We start from the raw sequence: 23,002 nt of genomic DNA on the forward strand, positions 1-23,002 counted from the left end.
TTAGTATACAATTTGTTTTTGTTTTTCTTTTCAAAACTCTTATTTGTTTCCTAATATCCCAAACAATTTTTGATTTTTGTATTATTATTTCAGACACTTGTTGTTTGTTGGAGACAGGACTTGTGCACTCCAAATTCCTGGGAGTTCAACGTCAGGTGAGAAGATGTATTGACTCACTCGATGCTCATTTTTCCCATTGGCATTACTGGCATTTGAGGCAGCAACAATGGTCTTCCACTGCTGTCTGCCACTGGCCAGATTATGGGTTTTATTTCAGCTGTCAAAAAATGCTAATTAGAGGTAGTCCTACCATGCTTGTGCCAACCTTTGGGTTTCAAATGTATTGCTGTCTTGGTAATGGAACCATTTTCCTTTCTGGTGGCTGGTTATGTCCTTATCTTTATTCCTAGTAATTTAATTGGTTCTTCCACTGCCACCATCACCATTGTAAGCAGGTCTGCAGAATCTTTTTTGAAAGCTTAGAGTCACCTTTAGAAATCTCTGCTCTTAAGTTGTTTTGGTGTGGAGCTTTACCTTTTCTTTCATGGCTTTAATGATTTCATATTTGTTTGGAGTAACTTCCTTTAGGGCAGACTCTGTAACTGATGGTTGGGAGATTGTTGAGGGCATCTATGAAGTAGTCTTCCAACAGGTGTCCTATTTTTTAAAATTCCTTTTACTTTTGGTGTGAACTCTATCCTGTGCAACCTTCATGGAGGTTTTATTTTTGCTATTGTATTAGCTACAAATTGTCCTAGTGTTTCTGCAGTTGTATGGAAGGTTATTAGCTCTTATTATTTTTATTGAAAAAAAAAGGTACTGTAGTGTGTATTATATAGGTACTATAGATTCAGCACATAAAGGAGAAAGTGCTTTTATATGAAAGAGTGTATATTGATTTCCTCTTTCTAAGATTACAAATTCTGAACAATCATGGAAGCAAGTTGAGAGTACTGTAGCTGTTGTTTGTGGGTTGTGGGTATCAGGTTGTTGGCTGTGGTTTGTGGCACTAGGTCTTGTGTTGTCATTGGTTCAAAATGTAGATTGCTCATCAGAATTGCAGTCAAGTCACCGATGGTTCAACTAGCCAATACCAACTTGCCGACGTATAAAATCGAGTAGAGGCATAGGTGTGTTGGTCTTCAATCCAGTACAACTTATTAGAAGTTAAACATATAGAAAAGTGAAAGATCTTTAGTAAAAAAACAATTTTTTTTCTTCCAACAAAGTTTATAAGGATCTCAAGGGGAATAGAGCAAAGTAAACATCACCAATGACCAAAAAAGCTTTAGACACGAACGAGTTATTGTGTGACAACAACACTGTAAAGAATCATCATGTCAATTGGTCAGATTTCTTGGAAAAAACTTGGCTTTCTAGACAAGATCTTTGGTAGAAAAAATTCTTTTTATATCCAACAAAGTTTATAGGGATCTCAAGGCGAATAAATCAAGGTGAACATCGCTAATGATCAAATAAGCTATAGATGCAAATGCCCTATTGTGTGAGAACAACACTGTAAAGAATCATCATGTCAATCGGTCGGATTTCTTAAAAAAATACTTGGCTTTCTTGACAAGATCTTTGATAAAAAACAATACTAAAGATCTTGTCAAGAAAGCCAAGTTTTTTTTAAAAAATCTGACTGATTGACATGATGAATCTTTACAGTGTTGTTGTCACACAATAACACATTTGCATTTAAAGCTTTTTTGGTCATAAGTGATGTTCACCTTGCTTTAATCACCTTGAGATCCTTATAAACTTTGTTGGAAATAAAGATATTTTTTTTTGCTGAAGATCTTATCTAGAAAGCCAAGTTTTTTTTCAAAAATCTGACCAATTGACATGATGATTCTTTACAGTGTTGTCACACAATAACTTGTTCACGTCTGAAGCTTTCACAGTCATTGGCCATGTTCACCTTGCTTTATTTGTCATGAGATCCTTATAAACTTTTTTGGAAGAAAAGAAATTGTTTTTCACTAAAGATCTTTTACTTTTATATATGTTTAACTTCTAACTAGTTGTACTGGATTGAAGACCAACTCACAGACGTCTCTACTCCATTTCATATGTCAGCAAGTTGGTGTTGGTGGGTCAAACTGTTGGCGACTTGACTGGATACCGCTCATTGAGGTTATTAAAGAAAAACTGATCACAATCTCAAGCACAGAATTAAATGTCAATTCACATTTGACAATTTTTCTATGACGCTGAAAGGCAACTACCCTGTAAGCCTCTTGGTCAAGTTCTCCTACACCAGGTCCCTCTTGTTTAGCATAGGAGAAACCAATTGATCTCTCAGGGTAAAACAGATGCAGCTAGCAATTGCTGAGGAACAAAGTTTCAACTGTTGTAAATGGTATAAAATAGTTTAACTCAGATCAGAGCTCATTGTTGCCTCACTAAGAACTCATTGCCAATCTAGTGCTACCCACAACCTGGTGCCCACAACTCACAATGCATAAACAGTGGCTACTCCCACAGATATTTCAACACATGTATAAGTGTGAAGAAAAGAAAAAAAAACAGAAAAAATGAAAATCATGGTGTTTGTAACATCCTCTTTGGCAAATCCTATTTTTGCTGAAATTCCAATCTAAAGTTCTCATGCACTCTATATATTTTTGTTTAGATTCTTGCTAACATAAGCAAGCAGGGATTCAGTTGCCTCTCTGATGCTCATGAGTACTTCAATACATGCTATGTTGCTGGTCTTCTCCCAAGAAATTTTGACCTTTCCAAGCCACAGGACAAGACTGTAAGCATTATTTAGTTCGATAATTATGATGGTTTTTGTACTTCATGGGTTTTCTGGTTGTTATCTACTGTCAATCTGGTTTTACATGGGAAATACAGTAGCACCCTGCTAACTTGAACTCAGTGAACTTAACACCCCCACCCCCTTAGTAACTCAAGCAAGATCTGATTTCCCTTGAACCCATTTCTCAGTCATTTACCATCAGCTAACTCTAACTATTTTTTTTGTTTCCCTTTGGGAGTTCAAGTTTGTGGGGTTTCCACTGAAATCATAAAATGAAGACAATGCAAAAAAAAAGTCAACAATATGAAATATTATTTGTGATAGCCTATCCAAGTTCTAACACCAGTAAACAGGGCTCAAATTTATTGGGCAGCACAAGTATGTGGCTAATTTCCATGATTTCAAGCAAAAGTTTTAACATGGTCTGCCACAGGCATCCCACATAAAACCAGATCACTTGATGTGCAAACATTAGTTAGGTCATCATCAGTTACTTGACTCTGATGATGGTGACTGTTGATCTCAGTCACTGTACTTCTCAACATACTCTAACTATATTTCCTGTAATTCAGTTCCTAAGTTTCAGGGGGTAGGGGGTATCAATTTGAGCCTGAAATTAAAAGAAGCCATTTTCCAAGGTTAAGAGTGGCATAGCATTAAAACAATCAAATAAGCCTATGGACTAATTTTTTGGCATGATGGGTTTCTTTCCCAAAGGTTCTATGGAGTCATATTTGAAGGTTTGGTAGAGAAGCTCAAGGGTGTGTAGAGCTTGGCACATTTACATATGTTGGTTGATTTTTTTCAGTTTCACTACGAGGCTCTTCTTTCAGTTGCCTTAGAGCATGGCTTGGTGACTTTCATCACATTATGCATTCAGAAACTGGGGACAGGAAGTAAGTTGAATAACTGATTTAAGTTCATTTCTTGGCATGAAGAAATAAGGGCTATGAAATACTCCAAACCTGTGGTTATTATAATAATCACTGAATCACTGAAACTGCGAGACAAAATTTGTCTCAGTGATTCCTAGTCATGAAAATCTAACACTGTCACTATCATCCTCTTGGGTGACATCAAGCTGTAATCAGTCATTTACTTCAATAATATTGCATAATATTGGATTCTCAATGTATCCCTTACTACCATAATTTCCAGTCATTAACCCGCAGGTAATCTGTTGATTTTGCATTAAACGTGCACCACTGCGGGTAATAGGGAGGTGCGGGTTTCATGACAATTTTAAATTCTTCTGGAAGTTGAATTGAAAAAATTTCTCCCCTACCTGTGTTTCCACCTCTCAAATGAATTTTATTGTAATAAAAGTGCCACAAAGCGGCACGAAAACCTGATGCCAACTTGAGTTTATTTCACGCATAATTAGTTGCATGACAAACAAATTTTTATTGGCACGTGGCAAGTGGATGTCAGAGGGAATCCATACCTTTACTGAAACAAGAAAAATGAGGAGGGCCACCCATGCCAAAGTCTGCAACTGGGTTGTGCGAGCTTGGAAGCAGTAAAATTTTTGTCCATCAAAAATGGTTTTAGAAAAGCAGGAATAACAAGTGGCACTGACGATGATGCATCTCAGACATCCAACATCAGTGACGACAAACAAATAACATCTACTCCAATTCTGGATTCTGCACTCGATGCGCAGTTAATGGACTTATTTAATAGTGACACAGAGGATGAAGATTTTAATGGATTTTGAACAGAACTTACTTATCATTCAAGTTTTAACACTTGCCCCAGCTTTCTTTCGACAAATCAACATGGTGCTGAACAATCGCTTGCACAAAATGTGGCCACGAACTCACATTCTGTCAAGTATGAAATGTTAAGATTTGGGTATGGGCCGCCAGTGTTTTTTACTGTATAATTTTATCAATAAAGTATAAGCTAATATTGACAAAGAATTGTGCGCATGTCTGAATTGAAAGACTGAAATGTATCACCTTAATGTCACGTTTTTGCCACCAAAAAAGTTGAATAACATAACGTGCGGGTTATCCATCAGTGCGGGTAATCTGTTATCTCTTTTTTTCACTGTATGCAATAATTGGCCATGCAGGTAAACAACCGGAAATTACGGTACATATAAATATTGGTCATCTCATTCACATTCATTCACATTTATTCACATTTTGCCTTCTAATGGTGTTTAGGATTTCAAAAGTGACCAGGGAAATGTTCAGAAGAGAGCTCCACACTTTTCAGTATGCTTTCTTGTTTTCTAGCAGGATTTGTAGAGTTCATAGTCATCAGGAATCCACATAATATATATATATATATTTCAGAACCAAACAACAACATGACCTTCAGTGCAGTATCTTCTGTTTGACGTTTTTAAACAACAAAGAAATCTCTCATGCATATCTTCTCCAGCCTGGGTCTTAGAGTAATCATACCTCATGAGTTCAGTTCCCTTTCAATGTCTGAGCCCTTGCAGGGTGGGCACTATCTTTCTATTGTGGTGGCAAGCTGCTTTATCTGATCTTAGAAAGGCCTTTTTTATCCCCAAATTTTTCAACTTTATGGCAACAGAAAGATTTTCAAGGAATGCAGCACTAAGAACCAGTCTTTTTTAACAAGTCTTTTTTACTTCTGTTAAGATGGTGAATGTAGTTGGATACTTCTAGGCTTTCTTCCCATCTTACAACATTGCACTCACATGTCAACCATTCTGCTTGCTTATCCTGCAACTTCATAGCCATGAACTTCATTGCCTTGATCTCTTCATTTATTTACTTTGTAGCTCTTTATTCCACTTATGAATAACCAAAATTTGAGACACTTGCTTGCCATTATTACACTCAATGCTGTGCCATTTCATTCAGTAGCCAACATGATATTTCACTCACCAAGTAGCAATTTTTTCAGTTTAAAGCCTGACACACTTTGTTTGTATTAAAAAATTTTTTTTCTTAAAAAAACTAGGTGCCTTATTTGAATTGATTTCAGATGTGACTCATGCAGGCTGCAGTTTGAAGTTGATACTGGATTGGGCATGGGACCGTGTTGTGGACATAAAGGACCAGTTAGATCAGCTTTGTAAGAATAGTGAATTTCCCTTTTATTAGGAAAAATTGGGAAAGTTGTCCAGATTTTTTGTAGTTTACCCTTATGCTATTTGTTTGAAAAAAAAATTCATCTTGTCTTGTTTGAACCAAGTAATACATGTAGGTAATTTTTAATTAGTGGTCAGAAGTCAGGCTTGATCTTTTGCTAACTAAAGGAATCTGCTTAATGAAAATTTTGAGTGGATTACTAAAGTGTGTAAAAGGGTGCAAGCAAATGGAAGCTGAATGGTCAAATACTCCTACTGACAATAGCCCTTGACAACTGATCAACTAATAACACCAAGTTAGTTAATGTAATAACTAACAGTGAAGTTACTTTGTTGAAGGTGTTCCACTGTTTGATGGAGGAGGTGGCACACCTGATGAGCAGATGCTTTTAATGTTAGACAATCAGAAGGTGCAGCTGGCCCATTTAACAACTGTATTCCAGGCTCTGATAATCAAGTCAGCTCCAACTACCTATCAGGGTAAGGATTCTTAACTTCTGTAAGAACATGTTGCCAAGTGACAGCATACTGTAGATTCCTTTCTGAGTGGTGAAGTGGAAGTTGTTTGATAGAGGAGTTCAGGAACCACTAGTGAAAAGAAGTGTCTTTCTTTATTGATTGGACAATAAATTGGCTCTAATTTTAATCTTTTAATTACACTTGGAACTCCATACTTTGTTATTGAAGGTTTGAAGGACTTGGAAGCAAGATACAGTGTTGTTGGAACTCTTGCACTGGTAAGTATTCCATACTACACCCACAGTTGTGCATTTACAATGGTACATTAGATAGGGAAAAAGTGCCCTTGAAGTCCAATTTTACCATCTGGAAGTTTTCATGACTGTATGGTCTCCACCCATATACTACAAACTAATAATGATTTTCAGATACCAACACAGCACTGTGATTGTATTGAAGAGCTTTTCTCCAATTTTCTACTGTCTGATATTTCACAAATAAATTCTGAAGTTGAGTTTTCAATTGCCTATTGGTTGACAAGGGAGAAGTCCAAATCAACTATCACATAATTCAATTCAGGTGATTTATCTAATTGTCTGAGAAAAAATGTCTATTAGATAATCAAAACTTAACAACAAGTCAGGCTCATGTTTTCATTTTATTTTGTTCACAACCACACAATACTTAGCCACTCACTATCTATTACTGAAAAGATAGCCAGTAGGGCAGCCAATCAGAGTGCAACATAGGTAATAGAATGTAATCACAAATAGGCTTCAAACTGTTCTTAATCTTGGTGGTGGAAGCACCAAACCTGACTCCATGGGTTTGCTTCAATAAAGTGAATTTGCAGGAATGCTGGAGTATTTTGAAGCCTGCTGATCAAACCCATGCCACCTGCACAATGTCAGTTCCTAATTTTTTGCCAATCAGAAGCAGGCTGCAAAAGTGAGACAACATTACAGTGGCCACTGTTCTCGTACTAGTGTGACTGCTTGTTGATCACTTCCTGGCAGACTCTGATACCACTTCCCTGGCAGACTCTGATAGGCTGCAAATTGAGTTGACTGTCAAAATTGTTTTCATTGATAACATATTGTTTGAAATGAAAATAGTTTGTGCAATAATCAGTTTGCTGAAATATGGTGTATCCAGGAATTGCTGATGTGAGTCATGACATGAGGCAGGGGGACTCTGTGCTCTTTGTTCTTGGTCATTTTTGTCTGTTTTGATTGTCACTTAACCATGAAGAACAGCAAACACACATGCATAAGAGGTCAGACTAACACAAGAAGCAATCTCTGGATTTCGACAATGCTGGACTTTATCAGGCTGAAAATAGGTTTGGATTTGCTTTTGAATATCAAGTTCATTTGGGCAATTGCATAGGAATGCTGCTTGATCAACACATCCCTGGAGAGTTAACAAGTATCTTTTCAACCTTAACACCTTGTAAGAATGTGTTGGATGCTGCTTTGGAATAATGGTCAATCTAATCATACCCAGGGTCTTGACAAAAGCTACAAGTACTACACCTTTTTATAATGAATCGCTCCTTTCTGTCAGAAGCAGTAACTATTCCACATTGTTTTTGCATATACATGTTATCTGCTCTAATGGAAGGCCGCCCCTCAGAAGAACTGAACTTCGAAATCACAGTAGTTGATGTCAAGACTGACACTTGAGTGACTTTATTACTATCATCTGCATAACCAAACTGAAGTTGAAGTGTCTGAAAAATACATGTAAACACCACAGAACCAAGTCACAAATCCCATATTATTCAAACAGCATTGCCACTTTTCAACTTTGATTGAGAGCTGGAGATATATCTGAGAATCCTGGGCCAACAGTCAAGAGTGAATGGACACATCCTTGTACTAAAGCACTTGTCTGTCTACAGTGTAATAAGTGCGTTCAAAGAAATCAAAAACATTTATTTTGCATCAAATGGATGGATCTCACTCACACCCACTGTGCTGGAGTGGGTAACACTAAACACCTCATTTCATCTCTGCCAAATGAATGGATATGTTCCAAGTACCTTATTTCAGCATCACCCTACTACAGCTTAAATATATTAGACATATCAGAGACATTTAGTGATGACACTGAGGCTATAGAAAACCTGCACCTCAACACTTTAAAGAACAACAGTAAGAATTCACGAGTCATGCACATCAGTACTCAGTGAAGGGACTATATTCAACAACCTGCTGTTAACTGTCAACCATTACCCCCTTAATGTTATCACAATGAGTGAGACTTGGCTTAAAAACAGCAAGTTGTTGTTCCAACACGTTACCATCCTCAACTTCATTCATGCCTTTAAGAGCAGGGACAACACCAGGAGAGGGGGCATCGGCATATATATCAAGGAATCAACAAGTTCAACAGACATACTGATCTGGAAAAGTGATACCCTAATCTGGAATACCTGTGGATGGAGATCCTGGGGAGCAACAGACACAGCAGAGTTTTGCTTGGAGCCATTTATTGTTCTGACCTCATATTGCCATACAATGACAGATTTGAACTAATAATAATAATAATAATAATAATAATTTATTGACTTCTAAGGTGCAAATTCTATGTATATATATTCAAATGCACCGTAACATAATAATTACAATAAACTAATGATGAAATAAAAATAATAATGATGATGATAATTGGAGTACAAAATAACAATTAAATGCGACTCATAATAAATAAGATATATAACATATAACTAGTTATTACTTAAAATGTTCTATTTAAAACTCTATCAATGAATAAATAACTATAAAAACTTTATCAATTATAAAGTGCTTTCTTGAAAAGAAATGTCTTTAGCTTCGATTTAAAACTATTAATAGAACTAGATTCTCTTATATCCCTTGGTAAATTATTCCATAGCTTAGGTGCTGCAAACATAAATGCCCAGTCACCAAGTGTTGCCTTAGACTTAAAACTAGGATAACTGACTACGGTCTTATCACTGGAATTCCTTAAATTATATCTTGACTTGGGCTTGCGTGTAATTAAATAACTTAGATAAGACTGTGCTAAACCATTAAAAATCTTAAAAACAATTAATATGATCTTAAATTCAATTCTTAACTTAATAGGTAACCAGTGCAACCCCATCAACAAAGGAATAATGTGACAATATTTACTTTCATTGCATATTAATCTAGCACACATGTGTTGAACACGTTGCAATTTGTTAATTTGATATTCTGAAGTACCATACAATAAGCTATTGCAATAGAAGTTCACTGCCATTCCAAAGACAAAGGAGTGGAAATCAAACAACTACCTCAGGCCTATCTTACTGTTGTCATCAAAAGTCTACGAATGTCTTGTCTTACATCAGATGACAAATTTTCCGTCACAACATGGCAGTCCTTAAAGACACTTTGAGTGGGTACAAAAAGGGACACAATACCACCACTGTACTTCTGGCTATGAGGGATGACATTGTGAAAGCTTTGAAGAGGGGCAAGGTTACTATGGCCGTCCTAGCCAACTTTTCAAAGGCATTTGACACAGTCTGGTATGAGACAGTTCTTATGAAGCACCATAATCTTGGATTCTCCAAGTCCTATTTAAGAGGATAACCAGCTACTTGACTGGTGCTGGTGCTATTCAATCTGTACATTAATGATTTATCTGACTGCCTTAGACCTGTGAAATCATACCAGTACACAGATGACACTACCATATATAACCATGCAAGACCCTCTGACTTGATGTCCTGTGAAAAGCAACTCCCATGTGCCCTTGACATGCTTTCTACCTGGTCAGCTGAATCCAACCTGAGCCTAAACCTCAACAAAAATGAAAGTAATAATGTTCTCAACTGAAAAGCTTGCCAGTGTTCACAGTCTCCAGGATTATCAGTTGCATCTCAATGCAAATGGAATTAATCATGAAAAATAGCCTCTATATCTCCCCTTGGAGGTGTGTGTTCACCAGCACACTTTGTGATCCTCATCAGTACTCAATTTAGTTATACCATGGTACACCACAACTTTCACATGTGAACACCACACCACAACACAACTTTCACACCACAACTTTCACAAGCAAAAGTGGCAATACACCTGCAAGAATAATCAGCCACATTAAGTACAAAAGCTGATGGTCACTGTTAAATGCCTTAGCTAGTATTTGTATATAATTATATTAGTTAGTCATAGTCACTTTGTAAATATGTAAGTTAATCCTTAAATAGAAGCCTTAGATAATTCTTATATATAAAATTAATTATGCAGTATGCACAATTTTGTAATAGTGATAGATTTTTAACTAGTTGGTAGTTAGTTTGTAGCATAGAAGAGCCACCCCTCTGATGGATATGCTAATGAACCATTGTCATTATCATTATCATTATCATTATCATCATCATCCCATCATCAAACTTTTAAGAAGATTTTAAAAGATAAACTTATCTAGCACCTGTTCTAACCTGAAGATACAGGGTTTAATAATTATGAATCAAAGTGATTATTGTCTTTTAAAGGTAATTATGGTAAGTCACCTTTTATAAATTTTGAAAAACTCCCTTATATTTCACAAGGCTGTTATTTATATGTTGGCTTAAATTTTTTATATTTATTTCAGTATCTTAAAGTTGTCCTTTGGCTCATTGGACAAGGCTTATTACCTGAACAATCAGGTCAGAATATTTAGACTAGGGTGGTGGCTAAAGAAGAAAACCATTGATTAATTGACTACAGCACAGATATTTGTCTGGTGACTGGCTGTTTTGATAAGCTTTCAATCATTGTTAAGATTTTGTCACCAGCTGATGTTTTTGATACAGTCTTTCTACTGGAAGATGAAGTTATAGAACAATTGCGATTAAATGATTGCCTACTACATATGGGCCACATGCTTTGATTGCTATTTCAGAGTTAAAGACCTAAAGTTTGAATTAACTAGACTTTATTTTATCTTCCTCTTGTCTTTTGTTTATGTTGTTTTTTTTCTTCCTTTTTAGAGGGTTCAATTACAGGAAGTAAAAGGTGCAGAAAATAGACAATTTCCCTTAATTAGTTGTTGGTTACATAATAGGCTGTGATGTTGTATATTTGTTAGAAGGTTGTGACTTCAGTGCATTTTCACTGTGAGATCTATCTCTACAAGAAAGTGATTTTAAGTTTTTTAACGGAAACATGCATGCAGGTTAAAGAACCTTCTGAACTAGAATAAGGATAGCCTTTTTTTTGAAGATAGATGATCTCATGTAATGTAGGAAAGCCAATTTGTGGAGTGGTAGAATAGACTGGAAAGGTTTGATGGCTCACATACTTGGTTTGGAGCTTTACAGATAGTAAAAGATTATTATCACTTTTATACAGAGGACACTGTTACCCTGCTGTGCCTCTTTCTAGAGCATGTGAAAGCAGACGTAAAGACTTGGAAAACCTTTGTAGTAGGTACGTACATCTTTCATCACTGGGTTAAACAGTAACTACACTTTTTTTACACAGTAGTCTCTGAGAATGTTTGAATTTATATTCAACTCAGGAACTAGTTTGCAGCAATTTCTGAGATACCTTTGTGGATTCAATGTTAAGTCTCTGTAGTCTTTCCAGAAAACATTATCTTATTTCTTAATACTGGAATTTCAAGTTAGTAAAAGTAGCCTTTTTGTGAACGGTTACAAGAATGCCAAAAATTTTAACAGACATGAACTGTTTACATTACCAAATACTTTTAGACAAGTATTTACACAACGACAACCATGTTTGTTTGCCTACACTGTACAAGCTGAGCTGTTTTTTAACTCTTTTTTTCCTACAAGGAATGAGCTGAAAGGTTTTGATAGTTTTTCTCAAAATAATCTCTAGGAAATTAAAAATCCTCACAGACATCTCTTACTTATGACCAGATCAGTTTTAGAAAAGCATACATCCCCTAATTCCTGTGACTCTAAAATGCTTTGGCTTGCACAGATGAACAAAGAAACTCTGGTGAAGATAGGACTTTATGTCAATTTCAATGATTAAAGAATTGAAACTGAATCTCTGCTGAATTTTCATTGGAATTGACATGAGACAAGAAAGTTGGGTCTTGACTTATATTTGAGAGTTTTCAGGATTTTAGTCAATGAGCTTAGTCCATCACTAAGTCTTGCAAGTTTGAGGGTCTCACCTCATAGCCAAGCTTAGCTTATAAGAGGATAAACACAGTATATCCTTTATGTGTGATTGAAATGGACTGAAACAAAGACCTCCATGTGGAGTTATGTACAGAACACTTAAAAGGTGACATGTGCCAGCACTCATAGAGCAGTGATGTGACACAGTCAATATACAGACATTTACTTCTAAGCACATAGTAAGTGTAGGATTTTGGAAACAGCTTCTGCTTGATAGCACAGTTTAGGGTTCTGCTTGTGTTTTCCACCAAAAGATTTTGCATAAATGTAAATAACTACAAATGTCAGCTTGATAATTCCTGCTACCATGTTCAACTCTAAACAATTATTGTGAGCTAATGGTTAGTTATTAACCCTTTAACTCCCAGTTCAAATTTGTAATTCTCCTTACTATCAACTATAAAATTCTTAGAATGTTAGTTCTAAGAATTTAGTATTGGATCAACTAATTATTCTCAAGTTTATATATTTTTTTATTCTCTTCACTTATCTGATTGATATTGTATTGATATTATTAGGAGAAATTCTGCCTTAGTCACTCATGGGAGTTAAAGGGTTAAACAATTATTCCACAAGCCAGCATTGCATGTGAGATGATAATCATCTCATATCCAACAAGAAAAAATGGAATTATTCTTTTATTACAAACACCCCAAAATAATAAAACCGTTACCATGATTGGTATAATAGCTCATAACCTATGATGGCTAAGTCAACAAAATCTCTTGATTTGCATTATCCAATGATCCAGTTTTTAAAAATTGCAGCTTTACACAAGAAAACAATTAAAAAAATAAAACAACAACATACTGGAGTATAAGTATTTGTAAATATAATTGTTTTTGTTAATAGAAATATTCCCTCAGGCAATAGCAAGGAGAAATTTTTTTCTCTGTGCTGTATTTTGACAAAGTGCTGACTACTGGCACTAGTGTTACGTGACAAAATATTTTTCTCAATTTGCAAAAATTTTCTGGATTTTTGAAAGATTTTTGGCATGGTAAACCATTTTTGATTTTCATGAAAGTTATTTGTGGATCTATGAATTAAACCAGGCTTTGAAATTTATTTCTTGATTTGACAAACTTTTTAAAAGCAATGTTTTCAGATTTGCAAAATATTTTTTAATTGTTCCTTTTCAGCTTCTATACCTCATTCTTGTTATTCTGTCAGAATAATTTTGCTATTATGTCATAGTCACCCTGGCTCAGCCGGCTTGATGGTAGACAAAGTCATTAACCAACTTGGCTGTCAAGGAGTGAGCCAGTGGATATCTAAGGGAGGTAGCCAGCAGTACCCACCTAGCAGTTTACATGTATGTTCCTATCATAGAAAGTGTACATATCTTTGTCTGAATTTGGGGCAAAATTTCTGTTTGCCGAGTGGCCTTGACAGAAGGCATCATTTTCTTTATCATGGGCACTTTTGGTAATCAATAGAGCATGATTGGTCATTAAAAGAGAAGTATGCTCCAGAAATTCTACTGAGTAAGAAAGAGATCTTGGCAGTAATGAACACTACTCAAGCAGTACTGAAAACAAGGCCTGAAAAAAATTCAGGCCTGTATGAGATTTGAACCCATGACCTCTGCAATACCGATGCATTGCTCTACCAACTGAGCTAACAAGCCAAGTGGGAGCTGGTCATTATGTTGGTTCATAATGACAAATTGCAAACCAACATAACGACCAGCTCCTAGGTGGCAGAGCACCCCACCAGTATTGCAGAAGTCATAAGTTCAAATCCTGTACAGGCCTTGATTTTTTTCAGGCCTTATTTTCATTGCTGCTTAAGTAGTGTTCATTACTTTGAATATTGCTTTCATATTCATTTCTTAATCTGTATACAAGTGATATATATGTTAAAGTATAAACACTATTTATATATGTCTGACATTGAAGGCATTTTGGGAAGAGGCACATACCTTTAACTCTAAATGTTCACTTTTCTGTGGCTAAAATCTTTTCTAAGCTTGATGTGATTTGGTGTCAAGAATTCTCCCATTCAAGATTTAATGATGTGTTTGCAGATGTCAGTTTTTTAGTTTGTAGGAACAATTGTCTTGAAACTTGAAACTTAAAATAAGTAAACATCTATTATGAGCCCTTATCATGGTGTTAAGCAACGAAATCTGTTTTGAACTTGTTATTCATTTGGGAAAACTACAGGGTACAAAGTTACACATACACCTGTTGCCTAATACTGTATTAGGCAGAGCAACCAAAAAGTCACCAAAAGATGGCTGAAAATTTCTGTGCAACAATGATAAGCCTACTTTTACTGTTAAATGGGTCTTTTTACGTTCCTTAGTTTGATTTTTGTATTTATTTTCTTACCTGCAGTTATGTTAGAGTTTTGAAAAATTTTCTTTTTAGAGTCTGTGCAGTCTTTACCTTCTTGAAAAGGTGCATCCTAAATGGAAACATGCCATTGTATCCTTCATGTATAACTTGGAAATGACTTTCCTTAACTTAAATCACTTTTGGCTGTGGAAAATGAATCAATCACTTGTTTATTTGATTCAGCCTCATTTTTTTCTGTATTTGCAGCAGCAGCACCTTGCTATTATCAAGCAATTTCTCGTATATACTAGGACATGAAACGCTCCTATTTGTGAGGAATCTTGGTTTATATAATAATGTTATGATTATACTGTAAATGTTTTAGTTAATAAGTAGTTATTTTGGCTGCACTGTACATTTGTTACAACAGTTAATCTGTACATGAATGTATGTAATTCTTTAACTGCTTTTAGGTATTCTATCTGTTGCTTGACTTATGTTTTCTGGATACTGAACTGCAAAGTAACGAGGTACAATTTTTTGTTTTTTGTTTTTTTGCATTTGAAGATTTTCTTTACCATAGAATTATACGTACACTGTATGCCCTTTGTTTGTAAATACTTGGATATAACTATTTTTGACATGGTTTGATGCTATTCTGGTTTACAGATTTAGTGAATGTAATCATAATTATTTGCAATGCCATGTCAGCACGATGAGGGTCCTTATAGAATGATAACAGTGATCGTATGTTATCAATAAAACATTTTTTTCTTTTTTGTATGGGTATCAGGTGGCCACCAAATTTGCCAAAGCATTCAGCATGTCAGAGGATTTGATCAAACTCATTCAAGGATTTTGGCTTCTTGATCACCAAGACTTTGAGGTAAAGATTTATCTCGTTCTGCTTCTTTGCAGTGGACACATAAGTGTTGATTTTTAAATTTGACAATATCAATGAGAGATTGTCTGATCCACATGCAGTGGGTTGTCAGGCAAGTAAAAACTATTCTGGAAAGCACGATTTTTGTCATTGGAAAATCAATCTCAATTCAGTTAAGAAGTTTATCAAGCCTAATGAAAATTCCTGGTGACCTTTTAAAAAATAATTAAATAATCATCTTCTTGGAAGTTTTGGAGCTGAGAAAAAAAATTTGACATGACACTGTACAGTGGAACCCTGCCTTACGGCCAATTCAGCAATGCAGTCACCTTTTAATTACAGACACTTTTATGGCCCTGCAAAGTGGCCTGTACATTTTCGTGCTGAAAAAAATCTTGTTAATTCGGTCACCATTAACATGGCCAACGGCCACATTTTAAAATCCCAAACAGTACAGTTCTTTATAATTTCACCCTTTTGATACGCATACTAGTGTTAAATCTCGAAAACCAAACCAACCATGACATGTTGATTTTATCAAACTCCGTCATTTTTTACTCAAAAAGCCGGTTTTTTTAAAATAAGTATACAAAACTCCTCCCTTTTTCATCAAAACCCTGACAAAGGGAATGAATCTTGACACTAACATCCGCTAAGGTAACTTGCAAAGCAATTTAGAAATTTCACCCTGCCCTGGTGATACACAGCCACCCCATTAATAGGGTCAATTTGTTTTGGCCCATTGGTGATCATATCAACGAAGTTCCACTGTATATCTAAATTTAGTCTCCACTAAACAGCACGTAAACAGCAAAGCTTGTTGACAAATAAGTTTATTTGGGGAAGGCCTGTATGACATTACAATGTCAGCAAGAGCTTATGTGAACAAGGTAAAGTAAATTGTCGAGAGTGAACTTTGACAGTTCGTCCTAAAGAGGTAGAACATGCTACCACAGCTACTAACATGATGTCCATGCAAAACTGGCTGTTATCTGCACAATCTTTCCATACGACTGCCAGCTAAGCTGAGAAATCCACCACTGTGAACTAAAATCTAAAACTAAAACTACAAGTACAATCAATCATGCCAGGTAGGCATGATTGATTGAAAATGAAACAAACTTAACGTAAAACTATCAGTTAGGCTTGGAAGGCCGTTACTTTGGACCAAAATCTCTCATATACTCACGTGTACTAATCACACATGCCATTAGAGTAACAAACTTACAATTCCAACAAACTTAGCATAAAACTGCCAGTTAGGCTGGGAAGTCCACTACTTTGAACCAAAATCCGAAATCTGTACACATGTATAAATCGTAAGGTCAGATAGGCTAATAAACTTGCAATCCAACAGGCTTTGCATAAGACTGCCAGTTAGGCTGGGAAGTCCACTACTTTGAACCAAAATCCCAAATATGTACACATGTACAAATCGTAAGGCCAGATAGGCTAACAAACTTACAATTCCAACAAGCTTTGCATAAGACTACTAGTTAGGCTGGGAAGTCCACCACTTTGAACCAAAATCCCAAATATGTACACATGTACAAATCGTACAGGCCAGATAGGCTAACAAACTTTCAATTCAACAAGTTTTTCATAAGACTGTCAGTTAGGCTGAGAAGTACACTACAGAATTCTCATATGTTCAAATCATACATGCCAGTAAACCTGGCGTACAAATGCTAGTTAGGATGGAGAGTCCCCTATTTGAACCAAAAAGTCCCCTCTTGTAAAGGTATACAAACGAAACATGCCAATTAGGCTTAAAAAAACTGCCCAAAAAAAAAATAACAAGGCTACCAAGGAAATGCAAATAACATGATGTAAGGAGTCTATAGTTAAGAGCAATGGTACCAATCTACATGTCACCGAAGTAGAACCACTGAAAAGCACCTTATATGAAACAGCCTAAGTTAAAGACATGTATAGAAACAAAACAAAACAAAGAAACATTGGATACATCTAGTAGATGTAGCTGAGAAACCAGTAACAATGTAAGAATGATTAGAACAGAGGCCAGAAAAAGCAGGAAATCTGTGTAGACCAGAGGCCTACGGAGGCTTGACAAGAACAAAACTAGCTGACTATAACATTAAAATTGAACTAAATGGAGCTCTGACTCCAAGGTTGATTAAGAGACCCAGATGACTATCACATGCTTACGCTTTCTTATATACCTTTAGTTTCCTACCTCGTGATGCACTGGCCTGGTACCCAGGCCGTGCAGTGTCTCGTGCTGACAAAATGTTTATTTCAGCCTTCTACCCAAGCTCATTCGTCAGAAATAGCATTTCCTTGGTGTTATGTACTGATCATATTGGGACATCCTTTAGCCTCTAACCAGAGCAACAACTTACCAAGTGCAATTATTGTAATTGTAGGCTGCAGTGACAACCTTACTTGATCCAGTAATAGTAACTGAACTTGGTCCCTGGCAGAGAAGTTTTATTATCAGGACTCTACTTGCACAAGGTAAAAAATTGCAATGCTGTGACAATTACAGGGCAACCGCAATAATGCATGTTAAGTTATCTGAGAAAGTGTCCTAAAGTACATGTAAAATTTCAAACTTAGGAGTTTTGTTTTTAGCCATATCTAATGAATTACCTCGGACTATGCATGAGATATACATCCAGTACAGTTAGAAAATACATTATTTTATTCAATTGGATCTGCATGCTCAAAAACCTGAAATGAACAAAATTGTTTAATCACCCAAAATGTAATAATGGAAATGAATGAGGCAACTGAAACAAACTAAAGGCAAATTTGTGGAAACAAAAAAATGAGGCTACAAAACCACTTCCTCAGGTTTCAAGTTATCAAGTTTTATTTTCTTTTTTTTGTTATTAATCATTGTTGTCCCCTGAATGAAGAGGCACTTTGTCTCAAACAAGAAAGCAACATGTAAGAGTTTTGTCAAAAAACTCTCTGGCATTTCGGTTGACTTTGAGGTGGCTAGGTGGACAACACAGGACAATTCAAGTAAATTAAGTGCATGCCATTGTGAACTAAAAAAATTTTTTTTTCTACCGGACTGAAAAAGATTTAACCAGGCATATCATCAGATACACCCTTTGGAAGCTACAGTGTAATTTTACTCACTTCATTTTGACTAGCACGTCCTATCACTGTGCTTGTGCATTTGTGTCATTCTCTGTTTTTCTTTGGATGGTAATGGGGGGAACTCTTTGTAAATGCTTAATTATAGCGGAGCTCGCAGAGCGTAGCCCCTTAATTATACAAAATCTAGCCGAAAAAATTAGGATGTACGACCGTACGACTGTACAAGGTGCTACTTTAAACATGCGTGGTCAACTGTACCGCGGGCACGCCAACGCCACGGCTTTGTCCAGTAGTCCAGTGGTCAGTGTACTGGGCTCCGAGTCGGACGACCCGGTTCTAGTCCTGGCCGGGGCAAGGCGTTGTGCCCTTGCGGGAAAAAAATGCGAGCTCCGCTTTTAGGCTTGGCTAAATCTATATATTAAGCTTGGTCATAGATTAAAAGGAAACACGATGCATGACTATTTGACTGGGAGACAAAGGCCAAATCTGTGTTCTTAATTTTCTTCTTGTGGTGATGTGACTCTAGGACCTTTTCAATCACATGCCCCACAACTACAGTAGTTAATGAGAACTCATACGTTATCAAGGCACAGAGAGTAAATTTTTGGTAATGTACAGAATTATGCCAATTTTGTGGGGGGGGGGGGGGGGAAAGGATTTCTGTAGGAAAAATTGACAATTTGTGTTCTTACACGTGTGCTTATTAATCTTTTACTGGAATGGTGTTTTGAGGAATTTTAAACAAGTTAATACATGTACTTTAATTTTAAAGTTTTTGTGACTTTATGTTCAGGGGAGCCTCAAAAAGCATTGCACTACATGAAGGTCACATTTCCCACTATTCAGGAGTTCAGTGACGTCATGTTATATATCACTGCATTATTGACCAATGGGTAAGATCTCCAGTTATTTTTTGGTACATTGATTTAATCTTCATGTAGAGTGAGAGAGGGTCTGAGTGGGAGACAGAATTATGGCCTTTTTTAAAATTATATTAATATATATATTTAATTAATTAATATATTGAATATTTAATTTTTTACAATATATGTTTATTATATGTGGCCTATGTTGCATATTTTTAATATTTTATCATGTATCTCAAATAGTATGTGCGCCGTGTTTTGTCGATTTGGCAGGCCGTATTTGACCGCGCCTCTCACAAAATGCAAAAGTTTGTTTGAATTGTAGTCTTCTCCCTCTTATTGAACCAGTGATATAATAAACATGTAAGTAACTGACTAACCTCGTTTTTTTCAGTCCTTACTGAAACATAAGGAACCTCGGGCCATAAATACGAACGGAAAAACCTTCCAAGTCCTCTTAAGAAGTTTCACACGGGGCTCGATATCATGAACAATTGACTCTCAACCAGATAAAAAAATCTGCGGGTGACATGCACTTTAAATTAACAGTAGTTTTGACAAAGGCAACTTATATATGAACCAAGTTGAGCCTAATGAACCTTATTCACAAAGCACAATGGGATGAGGTTGACGTCTTTTTTTCCTTTTTTAGAAAAGTAATAGAGGCATATCACTTTCAGGTAAGACTACATGTAACACTCATTTTGATCCTTGTATATGCTTTTTAAAAGAGCACATCATCGTGCAGAACAGAAATTTCCGTATTGTGTCCTTTAACATCTGGCTTGCTGATTTCCAGAAATGTCATCAAAATGCGAGAAGGTGCAAAGAGTTGCTCTATCATTTCTTCAGTAGCTGTCAGCAGAGTGAGTATACTAATTGTTTTCTTTTAGCCTCTGACATGAAGTAAATGATGGGATTATTAAGCAGCTGATGTGTGTTAGAACCACCCTCTGGAATGGTCAATTATTTAAATGTAAAATAGGCATAAATAAGGTAAAGTCAATACCTTGCCATGTCAGTAACTGTGCAGACAAAATAAATCTTATCAAGGACTATCAAAATCAAAATCAAAAAAGAAAATTTGGGATAGCCACACGACATTCCGCAATGAATAAGTTTAAAACCTGAAAATAGTGCCGATGTTACATTTGAAGAAAGGGAAGGAAAATTAAATTTCCCAGCCAATTCTATTGGAATCGACTATTTGTTTCAACAAAATCAGCTTTAAATTAACAATTGAATTAGGGAAAGTTTTAACCCTGATTACTCTCACTTGCACAACCAAACCTACTGTCTGAATAGTTTTTAACTGAGTACAAAATTAATTGTGTGTGTTGTCATCAGAAATAGGGTAAACTGCTCGTTTTTCTAAGCTATTTTAGGACATTTAATTTGTCGTCATACCTTGTTTTAGCTTTCCTTTGTAAATGTTCATGGGGACATATTGTCCACTACGTTTTATTGTTTGGTTTAGACCAAAGGCGTCACGATAGGACCAGTTCGACTTGTAAAATAAAGAGGACAAAGCTTTTCACTGGCAAATGAATTGCTACAAATATGGGAAATGTTGGTTTCTTGCGTGATCATTGCAGGAGCTTAGTTTTTTAACCCACGCGCGAACCCATGATGCGCAGCCCATGTGCACAGTGATAATAGCATGCACCGTTCTGAAATGAGAGGATTTCAAAATATTTTACGGAAAAGAAAATGTTTCCCCTTGTTAAACTGTTGTCCTTGTATGAAGATAATATTAGCTTAAAGACTATTGATGGAACCGATCAGAATTCTGATTGGTTCGTGGACTCCTAGTCTATCATCCCTAGTTCGCAATAAAAACTGTTTTTGTTTTTACCCCTTTGATCCGTCGAAAAGAGTTCCATCAGGTTTCCTTTTACAGTAATAGTTGACTTTGAAAAGGAAATAATTCCTGACAATTAGAGTCATATCATTTAAGTGATTGTTATCTGCTTTTTTGAAATTTTTTTCTAAATAGCTCAAAACATGACCAGACTCCTACAGCTCCCTCTAGAGTTTACCGAGGAGGTTTGTTTATGGCTTGTACAATATTACACTGCTTAAACGAGTGCAAGTTTATTGAGATTGTTCATGATAATAGGGAGTGGAAAATTCTCAGAGATTTGCCGGGAGTTTAGATGTACTCCCGAGATAACAAATTTAACAACCTCCAAAGCCATAAATAATTAGTTAAAGCTCTGAAGAGGTCTCCATCACAGTAAACAAATTAAGAGAACATTTACTTGTGATTCGGACTGATGTCTCAGTTGAGCACCACCCCGACTTTGAATGGAAAGACTGAATGAAATTTTGGTGTTTTTTCCTTCACAATTTTTTCTCTTTCCAACACCTACGGTAACCTTTTTGAAAAGGTATGCAATTTTGACTGAGTTCGTGAGGCATCATTCCAACCTGGATGAGACAGAGAAGAACTTGTATGACTCATGCCTGTGATAAATCAAGGGAAGCCACCTTGAATTGAGTGGAGAACATGTATTTTTGTCTTTGAGTCAAAATGGAGGAGGCACTCGCATTTTTTATTGTATGCTTAATGTAGCACTTCTTCCACCTTTAAACATTTTGAATGCTAAGTTTAAAAGGTTTTTGCTGTATACCTTGTATGAGTACAAATGCCATCAATTTATTCAGGCTCATGCGTATGTACTATTGATGCGATAATTTTCGTTTTGTAAGGATTTCTTGGCAAATTTTCTTCAAGAAGAATCATTTCCACATTCCAAGGAACTGCTCGTGATGTACTACTTTCAAAAAGGACGTTATGTGGAAGGAATCAGGCTAAATGAACTCCTCAAAAAGGATAAATTGGTTTGTTATAGTAGGAGCTTTTTGTGTTGCGTTCTTGCATTTTAGAGGGATATTATTATATCTGTATTAAATTTAATTGTCTTGGAAGGGTTTTGGTTAGTTATCACATGATAATGGTAGCTGGTTTAGCGTTTATCTCACGATATAGTCAGTTCTTGTGTGGATTGCGACATCAACACAACCTTCGCTAGAAACGTGTCCGCAAAAATTTGCAACATATGCGCTGTTTTTAACTTGGGGACTACGCGTAGACCGCATTCGGGAGCCCATGCAATTATGGCCGGGTTTATTTCGGTGAGAGCGGAAAACCCATGAAGGAATATATTCAGTATACCATAGACGTCTTAGTCACTTGCATGCATACCAAGGGAACAGTTTATTGACCATGATTATCGCTAATACACATCGGTGGTAAAACAGGCCATTCTAAGAAGTCAGGGAATATAAATTCCAGAAGCAAGTTTGCTAACAATATAGAAACACAACAAACAACAGAAGAGCAGAGTGATGGCCAAACGCTAAAAGAACTGATTACTGAAATCCGCACAGTGTAATGCTTCCAATGGTGACATATGACAAGTCTACTTCATCACCCGAAGGAAACC

General features: G+C 36.1%; 1 protein-coding gene across 1 annotated transcript in view; it reads left to right on the forward strand.

Moving 5' to 3' along the window:
• The window catches only part of LOC131773922 (protein ELYS), a 47,373-nt gene that overhangs the window by 14,616 nt on the left and 9,755 nt on the right, over positions 1-23,002 (forward strand). Inside the window, exons 12-30 of the mRNA XM_059089892.2 lie at positions 94-155; positions 2,639-2,764; positions 3,576-3,663; positions 5,735-5,824; positions 6,180-6,320; positions 6,528-6,577; positions 10,908-10,962; positions 11,287-11,311; positions 11,648-11,725; positions 13,648-13,765; positions 14,826-14,882; positions 15,206-15,262; positions 15,526-15,618; positions 18,003-18,093; positions 19,481-19,580; positions 20,206-20,233; positions 20,353-20,419; positions 21,550-21,599; positions 22,266-22,397. Coding sequence (XP_058945875.2) covers positions 94-155; positions 2,639-2,764; positions 3,576-3,663; positions 5,735-5,824; positions 6,180-6,320; positions 6,528-6,577; positions 10,908-10,962; positions 11,287-11,311; positions 11,648-11,725; positions 13,648-13,765; positions 14,826-14,882; positions 15,206-15,262; positions 15,526-15,618; positions 18,003-18,093; positions 19,481-19,580; positions 20,206-20,233; positions 20,353-20,419; positions 21,550-21,599; positions 22,266-22,397 — 1,508 coding nt within the window. The remainder of the gene's footprint in view (positions 1-93; positions 156-2,638; positions 2,765-3,575; positions 3,664-5,734; positions 5,825-6,179; positions 6,321-6,527; positions 6,578-10,907; positions 10,963-11,286; positions 11,312-11,647; positions 11,726-13,647; positions 13,766-14,825; positions 14,883-15,205; positions 15,263-15,525; positions 15,619-18,002; positions 18,094-19,480; positions 19,581-20,205; positions 20,234-20,352; positions 20,420-21,549; positions 21,600-22,265; positions 22,398-23,002) is intronic.

Source organism: Pocillopora verrucosa, chromosome 9 (genome assembly GCF_036669915.1).
Source record: "Pocillopora verrucosa isolate sample1 chromosome 9, ASM3666991v2, whole genome shotgun sequence".
NCBI classification, from domain to species: Eukaryota; Metazoa; Cnidaria; class Anthozoa; order Scleractinia; family Pocilloporidae; genus Pocillopora; species Pocillopora verrucosa.